Source organism: Gavialis gangeticus, unplaced genomic scaffold (genome assembly GCF_001723915.1).
Source record: "Gavialis gangeticus isolate Ggan-Ray unplaced genomic scaffold, GavGan_comp1, whole genome shotgun sequence".
NCBI classification, from domain to species: Eukaryota; Metazoa; Chordata; order Crocodylia; family Gavialidae; genus Gavialis; species Gavialis gangeticus.
In genome coordinates this window covers 30,509,284-30,521,685 of record NW_017729001.1, presented here as the reverse complement: position 1 = coordinate 30,521,685, position 12,402 = coordinate 30,509,284, and the positions used below count along the sequence as shown (strand labels likewise).

The 12,402-nt window shown below is 40.8% G+C and overlaps 1 protein-coding gene across 1 annotated transcript in view; it reads right to left on the bottom strand.

Annotated features, from left to right (window-relative positions):
* The window catches only part of HECTD4 (HECT domain E3 ubiquitin protein ligase 4), a 112,387-nt gene that overhangs the window by 48,392 nt on the left and 51,593 nt on the right, over positions 1–12,402 (bottom strand). Inside the window, exons 35-48 of the mRNA XM_019507221.1 lie at positions 10,953–11,233; positions 10,365–10,554; positions 8,934–9,015; positions 7,952–8,154; positions 7,674–7,809; positions 6,967–7,149; positions 6,499–6,669; positions 5,937–6,106; positions 5,384–5,499; positions 1,643–1,746; positions 1,232–1,393; positions 965–1,113; positions 601–680; positions 343–506 (exon numbers count right to left, since the gene is read on the bottom strand). Coding sequence (XP_019362766.1) covers positions 343–506; positions 601–680; positions 965–1,113; positions 1,232–1,393; positions 1,643–1,746; positions 5,384–5,499; positions 5,937–6,106; positions 6,499–6,669; positions 6,967–7,149; positions 7,674–7,809; positions 7,952–8,154; positions 8,934–9,015; positions 10,365–10,554; positions 10,953–11,233 — 2,191 coding nt within the window. The remainder of the gene's footprint in view (positions 1–342; positions 507–600; positions 681–964; positions 1,114–1,231; positions 1,394–1,642; positions 1,747–5,383; positions 5,500–5,936; positions 6,107–6,498; positions 6,670–6,966; positions 7,150–7,673; positions 7,810–7,951; positions 8,155–8,933; positions 9,016–10,364; positions 10,555–10,952; positions 11,234–12,402) is intronic.

Here is a 12,402-nt window from a genome sequence, read left to right as displayed (position 1 = left end):
GCAGGCCGAGGACCAGAGCTCAGCATTGGAAACCCCAAGTCATTGCACTCAATGCCTTTCCTCTGGATGGCTGTGGAGCACCACGGAGAAGCCTGCCATGCTAACTCTGCACTAGAGGCAGACGCACACGGCACAGAGCACCACGAGGCTGCAACGGTGTCTGCAGAAGGCTGCAAATCCCCCCGGGACTTGCAGCCGCTCGGTGTGGGACGGACTGTAGGGACACAGGCGATAAAAACCCACAACTCTGTCCTCTGCCTCCTGCCTTCCCCTCCACTAAAATTTACCAATGCTCACAAAAGAGAGTATATCAACAAATATATGCTCGGGTGTTACACCTGCCTTTTTCTGAATGTGCACAACTGGCCACATTCCACCCGAGACATCCTCCAGATATGGCCCAAGTCTCTGTCCACAATATGTGAAGTACACTCTGCCTTTAGCTGGCTGCCCTGGAGGGGGAGGAGTTCCTTCTGTTCTCTCCCAGCCAATCCCTGCTACATCACCTGGAGAAAAATTAAATCAGAGGAACACATTTATCTGCTTTTGTCCCATTATCTAAGGTGGTCAGTTATGTAAATAAGCTACATCTGGACATACCAGGAGAAAGCGTCACATCTAGGCGAACGCTCTTCCACTGTAACAAGCTGGATCCATTATAATGCACAGCTCGTCCATTGCTAAGAGGGAAAACAGGAAGACGACACATTAACAACAGGAGCACTCTATATAAGGCAACATTAAAACTGGCTCATGGTGCTGAAACACAACTGGAACTCTCCTCATTTGGATAAGGGATTACCATATTTCACTAAAAAGGGGTGAAAGATTCCTTTTTTGTCGACATTATTTGTTGAGTACACAGATGTACTCAGAAAAAAATTATATCGAGTCCCGAAGGGCTTATATGCCATTAATATAGTGAGCAAGGCTGTATTTTTCAGTGAACACATTTCCAACGCACTTGTGGAAGAGACACGTGCCAACAGGATTTGTCCAAGCTCCATCCCGCTTCTCTGCTTCAGTGGCAAACCCAAATGAAACGATTGGACCAGTGTCATCATCTGTATCTCCATAGGAAACTACTTCAATTTCCCAGTAGAATGATGGAGCCTAGGAAAAAATGTCACGCATGGGATTAAGTCAGGCAGAGACTATCTGTGCTGTCAGGCATTCAAGACAAATCACAATGATACAGCCACATACAGACACACACACACTGCCCTCTTACCTGTACTGGGACTGGTGATGTAGCATAGATAAAGGTGCCACGAGGCAGTCCCCCACCTGCGCTAGGGTCAGCCAAGAACGTTACCGCTGTGAGATGTGATGAAAACATGCAGGCTCGCACAGGTGGAAACACTCTTGAAGGGCTCCATGTAATCTCCTTGGGCTGGAAAATCGGAAGAGGGCATTTTACTTCATCTGACTGCTTTGGACACAGCAAGGTAGACATTAGCCTGCTGCAATCCAGTGACCAAGTTTGCTTATGGAGTGCACCTGATGTAACCTACATAACCCACATGTTGCATTCAAGCACATATAAGTGGGACAAATGCCTTCCCTTTTACACTGTAATGGTCTATCTCCTGAATCCATTTGAAAAGGGGCCAAAAAACCAACACCATATTTCTCTATTTACCTGTCTTCTGTCTGCCTGGAGTGGCGGGGGTGGGGGACGAGCACAATCTCGGTACAACATTCTCAGCCTTTCACATTGCACTTCCACAACGAGAAGCCTCTCCCCTGTAACAACACAAAAGAAACCAGTGGCATCTGCTTTTAGGTGGGTCAGGCTAGTGGGGGACTAGCATTCCTGACCAAGCACAACTGTGTTAAAAGCCCCCTACATGCTGCAATGAAGTCAAACTGTAAATACATACATTCAATTAATCTCTCCCTTCACCTTACCAAAAAATGAGACCTCTGAAAAATGTCTTGTGTGTGGTGTATTTTGTTCTGATTTTTCCCCTGTACAAATACATAGGTAACTTCAGCTTAAATGAACAAAAGCAGTTACTCTGCATTTAAGATTGTCACTTCATTCTTTTCCTAGCAGGGTGAGAATGAAATATTACAGCAACATCTAGCATCCCCACTGCTGTGAGATGTGTTCAGACCTACTCCCTTCAACCGTCTTTCAGGATTACCCTACTCTTTCTAGCTTTCCTTATGATTTAATGCTTTTCTTTTTTCAAGTTAAAATCAATGAGCTTGATACAGCTTCAAGTGAAGCTGAAGTTGAGTAAAGCACTGTCAAATCCAATTCTTGTGTTTTCACTGAGGTAGCCAAAATGCTTCAAACATTTTGATTCTTACAGGGCACTTTGCGTAAAGGAAATTCAAAGTTATAGGCTGGCCATTGAAATAAAATAGCCAGTCTGATCATCGCTTGAAATAAACTATATTGGGCACAGGCATTATTCTTCATAAATATGCAGTGATCTGGGATACCCAAATGGAAACCCTCCTTCCTGTTAAAGGGAGAGTGCTTAGCACTTTCTGAAAAATCAGAAGTGCTGAGCTGGGCATTCAAGAAGTGAGATCTTAAACCACTCGTCATTTTTGAAAATTCAAGCTAGAAAATGTTGCACGAATGAGAACACATAAATCTTTCCCTCTATTAAAATTGTTAATCTGTGACTGAGCAGAGAGTAAAAGAATGAGACTAACATGTCTCGCTGTTTAGTTGAGAGCAGATGGTGCTTGATCCTTTCAAGGCCTAGTTAACATCACCCTCAAAGGTACAATTTATTCTATGGAGAAGCCTACCTGGAAAAAAGGGGAACTCCTGATCAAAGATGAGTTCAGCTGAGACTTAGCTTTACATTCAACTGACAATAAATAAAACACTGTGGGTGCATCTTCATGTGCGCTTTAATGTGCAGTAGCCTATTCTACTGCACGTTAAAGCGGCATGTAAAAAAAGTGCTAATACGCTAATGCACAGTAGAATAAGCTACTGCACATTAAGCATCATCTAAAAAGTGTGCACTTGTACTTCTGTACATTAGCACAGACTAACATGCATTTATTTAGTACCTCATATTGAAGGTACTAAGTTTAATGCACATTAGGAAAAGCTCATTAATGCACGTGTAGATGACCCTGTAAGACAGAAATTTGAAACTAGTGTCCAGGGCAAAACCGCATGTTATTAAAAATACTCCTTTCAATTAGGAGAGAAAGGGAAAAACTAATTAATCTATACATGTTTGATACATAATTCACCCTGTTTCCATGAGGCTACACACAGACCAAGCAACTTGGGTAAAAGCATTTTGTTGAAGCACTTATGCTTCTCAAATCACCTATAATCAATTTACTGATTTAAACCTAATTTCCGATCATTTACAACGAGAGCTGTAACATCAGAAGCCAAAGAAAAACCACATTAAGCTTCCAAAATTCAGGTAGAATCAACTTTGGGGAGTAGTGGTGCTGAGCCTAAAGGAGAAAAGATGATTTCCGTCAGTCAGGAAGAACAGTTTGCTTGCTCATTGTTTAAACTACTGAACTATTAGAGGATTCACTATTCAGTTTGTATGCCACATGCACGTCTACAGAGCCACCATATTTTAAATGAAAAATTAAAACTAGAGTCTTGCTTTCAGTTCATATTCATACATTAATAGCCTTTTTGTCTGTAGGCTTAAGTTTCAAGAAACCTGTATTTTTAAGCTTTGAAATAATAGAACTTGCAACAATGAAAATTTCAAAATCCGCAGTGGAGTAACCTGAATGCTGAATATTTTTATGATAGTGCTCCACTAGATTAGGGGAGAGAAAGACCAATGAGCCATAGAAAGGCAGAAGTCAAAAGCAGAGGGCAACTGACAGCTCTGAAGTTTCACTCATGCACTTCGGCATGCAAAGAAGGACTGCCAGAGTCACAGCACTGTTTTTTAAAGTGAACTGGAAATTTCCATCTCCCAATCAGCCTTGTCTAGTCCCTTGGAAGCCAGTTAAAACAGGCCTCAGCATCACAAATTAATGCTCCCTTTGTGCAGGTTGTTCCACAGCTACTAGCAACCACGAGAAGCAAGGACAATGTATTTCATTTGCCTAAGCTTTGGTTTTGCTTGAATTTAAATCTAACTGTTTGGTGAGTAGTTATACTGCTAAGTAAATCAAGGTCTATACTAGGAATTACTTCAGTCAGCAAGCTTATGACCCAACAGAAGCATGAAGTCACAGAATTTATCACACGGCAAGTAGCTAGGCACACCCAATTTCATACTGGAGGCCAAACAGTGGTTTGCCATTTGGTTCTGCAGCCTCAAAGCTTCCTTTTCTTCAGTCCTTTTCCTCCACTTAAACGCTCAGATTGGATCTTATAATCTGTCCTTGACCTAGGGCTTCTGCTGGGTCCAAGTGCCTAGCCTTAAAGAGGGGGAGAGATGAGGAAGTTAAGAAGAAGAAGAAAACAAAAGTAGCATTTAATAAAGATGAAAAGCACAGACATGCTACAGAATGCACTGAAGAGAACTGTGAAGAAAAAGACAACAGCTTACATTGGAAACAAAAGCTGAATTAATTTGAACTTATGCCCCCAGTCCACTATTTAAAGATTCCATTTCCACTAGTTTGAGCATTAGCATGGGCAGGTAAAGTAAGCTGAATACCTCAGCTTATAGTTATAAAATAATCACTGCCATAGCTTATTAAAAATTAATACTTTTGACAGTTTGGAGATCCTCTACAATCTCATTTGGATTTGGCTTTACTATTAACTCAGACTGAGTAGACTTGCACCCTAACATAGGTTTCTCTCAAAGAAAGGTCTCTGATTTAAAAATGTGAGGCAACACCGGTGAACCAACAGTAAGATTAATTACGTGAGTGGAACTGAAGGGCCATACAGAGGTCAGATATGAACACACTGCCTTTGGACACAAAACCTAATTAAAGTCAAGCTGACTTTTATCTACCAATATATTTAGAGGTTTAAAAGCATAATAAGGCATGTTGAATCAGACTAAGTGCTATTACTGCCGTCTTCCTATTACGGGCAACCCCTGCTTAGCGTTCTTAATTGGTTCCTGAAAAAATGAGCGTTTAGCAAAACGAGTGTTAAGTGAAACCAAAAGTATTTGATGACCCAAGATGGCAACCACAAGTGTTTTTAATGATCCAAGATGGCAACCGCAAGCATTATAACGAAATTTGCTGAGTGCTAAGTGGAATCAAGTATCAATTTAAAATGAGTGTTATAGCAAAATAGCGCTAACCAAAACCGCGGTAAGCAGGGGCTGCCTGTACTTGTACAGTATTTAAATAGTGTGCGAGGCTGTATCCAAAATGGAAGTAGTTTAATATTCAAGGACTTCACTGGCATGACAAAATATGGCAGGACAGCTGTCAAAACACACTGAGGACCTACCAGGGCTACACTCCTGGGCCACCAGATTCAGAACTTCGACAGCAGCTGGACATTGTTGTATGAACTCTTCACAGAACGAGCTGTCTTCTAACAGCTGGGCCATCACCAGGCATGCTCTTAATGTAAAAAGAATACATTTAAAAGCACTTCAACATGGACCTCTTCTGTTGAGCCTGATATCAATAATCATAAACCCCATCTCAGGACCAGTTTGAAGAAGAGCTGCATTCTTTTCTACTACTTTGCCTGCTTGCTGCAAAATGTATTTGACCTGCTTTATATTAAAGCAACACCATGCTCTCTGTGTTGCTGTTTCTACTCTTGGCTTTGGGTTCCTAAAGTGGCAACCTCACTGCTAGCTAATCCATACTCAGTTGCTTTATTTTCTTTTGGAAACTAATACAATATCTTTATGAACTATGCAGTTTCATGTAGTCATATACTACTATTTACGTACAAAAAACTAAACTAAAGATGCACCCATCTATCTGGAACATGTTCATTCAGGACAGCAGGGTGGACATTTAGAGCACTGTATAAGCAAACAACTCACCTTGTTCTTATTTCAGCAAGAAGTCGGACCACTGCCATTACTGGAGTTGAGCCATCTCCTGTTGCAGGAAGTGAGGTATGAATAGATAGACTTCCCTCCTGAGGAAGCAACATGGACTGGACTGCCTGTACTACCTTCTCAGTAATGGACAGTTTATGAAGAGGCAATGCCTGATGGTGGTGGTGGGGGGCATGGTAAAAAGTTAAATTCAAGTAGTTAGTTTCTACGAAATGAGGGAGTTTTATCACCTGGAGTTAAACTCTCATTTTATACTATCACAAAAACAGCACCACACACAAAAACCACAAGTCAAAAAGAGAAACACAATACAGTATGCTATGGAACATCTTTAACAGAGGAAGAATGAACACTGTTACTTGGATTAGAACTTTATATTTAAATACCATTACAAAATGTTTAAAACAAAAAAGAGATAAGTTTTACAAGCCATCTTTAAACAAACAAAGATGAATCAAGGCCTTTTACATGCCACAGGTTTGTTTTTTAATAACAGCATAACTCGTGATTGCACTTTATGTTAGATTTTTCAAAGCTACCTTACCTCAGATCGTGGAACACAGAGCCTAGATAATGGAATAGTTAATGTGTCTGATGCTTGTGCAGTCTTTCTACCGTCTATACTGGTAGGAGGAAATTTGACTGTTGCTATACCTTCCTGTTCGTTAATAGATGCTACCACACCAATGCTTCCTGCTATTCCTCGACCCAAAACCTATTAAAAAAACCAAAAAAAAAGATCACTTACATTTTATTCAGACTTACAACAAACTATACTAAATGCTAAACACAGAATACTTAACACAATAAACCCTTACACAATTGTTTGGGAGTACAATTAATACTGCACAATAATAGTCTCCACAAATGAACATCAGTACAATGGCTTTGACCATGATTCATAATTGCTCTGAGTTTGCTATGATACAATAATGTGGACTCTGTAGGCACTAAAATGATTAAAAGTGCTGACTTACATATGAAGTATAAATAGCAAAAGGCAGGAAATTACCTGAACTTCAGAACCTATTTTAATTGTCTCCTTAAAGCCACCAAGAGCGCACAGTGCAGCCACTGCCTGTCGAGCAATTCTTTGAAGTTTTGCTAACTTCCTGCCACTACTGCTTCCATTCTCCAAGATGCTCTCTGCATATTTCCCAAGTTGTGGAATGTACATCAGAGCCCGAGAAAGAACCTGAACATACAAAAGCAGTAATGCAGGGTGAGAAAAATAGAGGACTTGAACTCATGGCTTTTTTTTTTGTTTGAAAAACCCCACACTTGATTTTTTTTCAGCTTTCAAAGAGAATATTTGCTCATTCCAAAATTAATTAAAATGCAGAGATGTGCACATGCCCTAGCCAAAATCCTTTCCACCATGTAGGCTGAGTAGCCAGGATATAGGCAAAGGGACCACTGGGATCTGGAAGCAGAGACAACTTAGTCCAGCCTGTAGCTCCTCAGAGGTCAGAAAGGATTGGACTGTGAAGGTAGGTTTATCACCTGAACACATGAATATTAAAAATATATATATATATTAATGGCAGTGGAGTCCTGTTTTGACAAACTGGCCAAGGGCAAAAGCTGAGTAATGACAACTACAAATAGGAAGGTGGAGAAAAAGGGACTGGAAATGGCTCTAGACTGCCAGCAGTTATCTTGCACTGGATATGCAGACTGGAATATATGTTCATTATCATTGCAACCACTTTTGCTTACTTTTTCAGCTGTTGTGGTCCATATTTGAGCTGCATTTGATTCTGGTGCCATCAGCAAGCTGTGAAGCAAAGCAATCACCTCTGCTGCCATACTGTTTGCAACGTGCCCACTGATGAATGGTCTTACAGGATCCGTTCTGTACAGAAGAAAATATTCACTTGCCCAATACTCACACAACAATCAATTCCCCAACCCAGCCAAGGAGACTCCAAGAGTTGCACTGATTACAAAGACAAAGACAATTATGCTATTGTCGAGATTCCACCATGACTGTTTACCTTGCGAGTTCAGAATTCCTCTCCCTGCAAATAGAGGTTTGAGCAGTTTTCTTTTTGTCACCAGTTGACAAGCCACTAGTGGTTTCTGGACTGACAGTTTCAACGGGGGGCCCGACACTGACAATTAGTCCAGACTGTGCCCATTTGGTTGCCTTTCGAAGAGCGGCAGCTGCCTCTTCTGTAATAACTTCACAGCAGCCACTCTGCAAAGGAAATGTCAGAGGTATTGAAAATGATTAATTAGCTCAGTTCAGATTAAATATAATCCATGGAGATGGAGCTAAAAGGATATCATTTATATACCAAATTTAAACTCTTTTTCCAGTTGTGGAAGAGTCACAAAACAGATCCACTATTTCCTTAAGATTTATTCATTATTCACATGGAACAGATTTTTCTCCATTCTCCCCTATGAATTAGTCAAAAATAAATTGGTGTGGATTTGACATGGTTAGGTATTCAAGCAGCGTAATTTAGCTTGGTTTTGACTGTTCAGACAGCCAGAGAGTATTGTTTCTGTTTTGATTAAAGAATCCATCATTACCTCTGGCACAAATACTCACAGGTATGACTTTAAACTCAGTTTGCATAAATATTCTAACATGTGTTTTGACATTCACTTTATCTAAGCCTCTTCCAAGTAAAACTCAGTCTCCTTAAAGTGCCAACAGAAAGCGAACACTAAAAGAAGCCTCATCCAAATTTGTTTGGGAAAATAATAGCAGAAATTATTTTTGCAGGATTTATCCACCACTGTAACTAGTGCACAACAGCTGTCTTTAAGCATTTATACATGCATGTCAATAGACTCTGGCGGTCTAAACCTGTTAGGAGAAAGCTCTCTTTGAAACTCATTCTGAAGTGACTTAAGTTTAGTTTCCTGGTTCTTTTAAAAAGAGTTTAAGAACAAATGGGGGAAATGAGAATTTACTGGTTCATAACTGTGAAAGGTGTTAAATAACCATCTTCATTCTGTTCTTACCTTAGTCATGTCCCGGTCCATCTTCACCACTTTTTCCATGTTAGCCCCAGTACCAAGCCGGAACGGCCGACCCTCTGAACTACTACAGAGAAAAAACAAAAGGCATAGATGGAATGTAGTTAAAAATAGGTGGAATGTAGTTAAAAAATTCACACTGGAATTAGTTGGCAATGCTACAGCTAATACTTCTAATTTTACAAAAAAAGTTTTATGAGCTGCTTAGATGGCCCTGAGTGATGAAGAGCTTCTGGAAGACAGCAATGTTGGTAGGAACAGTCTGGCACAGTACCTTTTCATTTTGGACTGAGGCACCAGTTCACGGCTGACTCAGAGCAAGTGGAGCTGAATAATACATTGCCAACCTGGCTTCTTCCAGGCCAGGCTCCCATTTTTATTTTGGAGGCATCTCTTCATATACTTCCAGAAATCAAAATCTGAACTAGTGTGACCTACAACTGAGAGCACTTATATACCCCTAACAACAAACTAATTATCCAGGTAATGGCCATTTACTGGGAGTGGCACTTAAAATATTTTTTTTCTGTTGATAGTTCTACCAACTGCAATATTACCTTGTTTTACAACACTAAAAGAGGACCTTAACATTTTTGTAGTAGGTTTTAAATAGATGGTCCAACAAGGCTCTTTGGGTAAAAGACATCAGATTTACCCAAAGAACCTTGGGTGCCTATGTCCTTACACCAACACAGCTATAACCTACACCCCTGTAAATAGATAGTTCTGGGTTTTAAAGTTAAAAAAAATGCATTGAAGGTTTTTCTGCTCTTTTGCTAACATATCTGGGTTATTCAGAACCTCTCCATAAGAATAAGTCCACTAGAAAGGCCTACTCTATGTCACACCTTTACCACCTCCCTCCCTCTACAGATTTTCATCCTGGCTACAGTTCTTATCATTGGGAAGGAAATTCTTGCAGGGCCTGGAGACAAACTTGCACAAAAACTTCCCTGAGGTTCAAACCTGAAGTCATTATCTTAGCGCTTCTGAAATGAAGTACAATTAACCATCAACAAAACAGTGATGATGGATATACAACAAATGCTATGAAATACATGAAGTAAGTAAAAGAAAAACCTTTCCCCCATCTACATTAAGGCATAAATAGAAATTTGATTTTTAGAGTATATATGTGCATGCACAGAAGTTAATGGAGCTGTGATCCATGTTCTTGATGCTGTTAATTTGTCTCAGCTTCAGTGTAGCTACATACACTTCTATCTCTGTAACTGTATGCTGTGCATCAGAACTTATTTGCAAGCAGCAACAGTACATAATGGAATCTGAAACACATTTTGCCTTCTCATTTAGTGTCATCTCCAGCTGCCAGCTTCCATAGCTGTGGAAGAATAGGAGCAGAAATGGAAATCCCTGAACTGCTTTGCTATTTCTAATCCACTGAGTTAAAGTTACCTCAGTAATGGTTGAAGAACTTCATGGGACGACTGATCTTCCCGTTTATGAATAAAAATAGAAAGTTTACCATCCACGGCCTCACTCTCTTCCCCAGGATCTTTATCACCTTTTATGGAATTTTTTGGACTGGCTTTTGCCAGAGCTGTATCTGGCTCAGAAGCAGTTGGAGAAAGAACAGTCTGGCATCCTTCAATCAAAAAGGAAAAACAGAACAATTGTCAAGCATTTTAAATGCCATTTGCTTTGAAGCTGACTTTATTGATGGACTTTCCTGACTTTAACAATAATGCTTTTAAATATTTCTGAGCTCTCTTTCATGTGCCTGCAATAAATGCTATATTCAGATATATTCAGATAACTGAGCTATGCTCAAGAGGCAGGATGAAAGAGTGAAAGAAATATGTCTAATGCTGGATAAACATAGCTAGCTCATCCTGCTGCTAAGGTTTTTGACAAGTTCACTTTTAGAACATTCACATACAATACATCATCCTTTCTGAGCCTTTTGTTAACATATGATTCTTGCACAAACATGAATCACCTCCCAGTTTCTCAAGATACTGCAATATGAGAAAATATTAGCACCTGGTACTACATAGTCTGCCAGTTTTGCTAACAGCAGAGATGCAATCTTGGAGGCTGGGTCACTGGGGTCGTCCTGTTCACTGTTCAGGGAGGGTACAGAATAACTCCAGGGGGGCAGTTCAACATTTCCACAGTCTTCAACACTCATGAGAGGAAGTGCAGCACGACAGAGCTGGAGGATTATAAGGACCAGCTTTGGTGAAGGACGCTGGTCCAGGAGAAGTGACAGAAGTTTGGAGACGCAGGCTGGCTGACTCAAGATTGCTTTCCCTATGTGACTCCTGAGAGAAAGAAGAGCCTAGTTACCTCTCTTTTTAATGGCAAAAACAGGCATGTTTCATTATACTTTTGAAATCAAACATGACATTCTGCCTCAGGGAAAAAGGGTCTGAAAGGTGATGTAAGTTCAATAAATTATTATGAAGTGCTTAATGAATGGGAACCCCTTATATGTCTTCAGTGTTTTGAGCCTCTCAAAGAATGCCGTTTTCTTATTTCCCACAGGATCACCAAGAACACAGCCCTGAAAATAGCTCTACTATCTGAAATGTCAAGATGAATATTATAACAAGACAGTTTAAGTGTTGATATCTAGTAACCATTTATCTGCATGCACAAAAATTTCAGAAAAGCTCCATTAGGCACCAAAGCTTATAAATAAATAAAAAAAAAAAAGCAAGAAGCTTTATGGTATCCAGCCACCTTAATCTCCTTTTTCAGATGTATTGCACAGCCCAGTACAAAACACGATGACCCAGGAAACATTAGGCCAGTTAGTCTTACCTCGATCCTGAGTAAGCTTTTTGAGAGAATTATCCTAGCGCATGCCTGCGAGGGGTCAGCATGGGAGGTTATGCTTAGGGGCAACCAACATGGGTTCATTGGGGGCAGGTCCTGTCAGACCAACCTGGTGGCCTTCTATGACCAGGTCACAAAATCCTTAGACGCAGGTGTAGCAGTGGACTCAGTCTTCCTGGACTTTAGGAAGGCCTTTGACACTGTCTGTCACCCCATTCTCATTAAAAAACTAGGGGACTATGGAGTCGACACCTACGTAGTCAAATGGGTCACTAACTGGCTGGAGGGCCGCACCCAGAGAGTGGTGGTAGACGGGTTATTTTCGACCTGGAGGGATGTGGGCAGTGGGGTCCCCCAGGGCTCAGTCCTCGGGCCCACACTGTTCAACATCTTCATCAGTGACTTGGACAAGGGGGTAAAAAGTACCCTGTTCAAATTCGCAGATGACACTAAGATGTGGGGGAAGTGGGCATGCTAGAAGGGAGGAATAGGCTGCAATCTGACCTAGACAGGTTACAGGGGTGGGCGGATGAGAATAGGATGGGATTCAACACTTACAAGTGCAAGGTGCTGCACCTGGGGAGGAAGAACCAGCACCATACCTACAGGCTGGGAACTCCCTTCTCGTCAGTGCAGAGGCAGAAAAGGATCT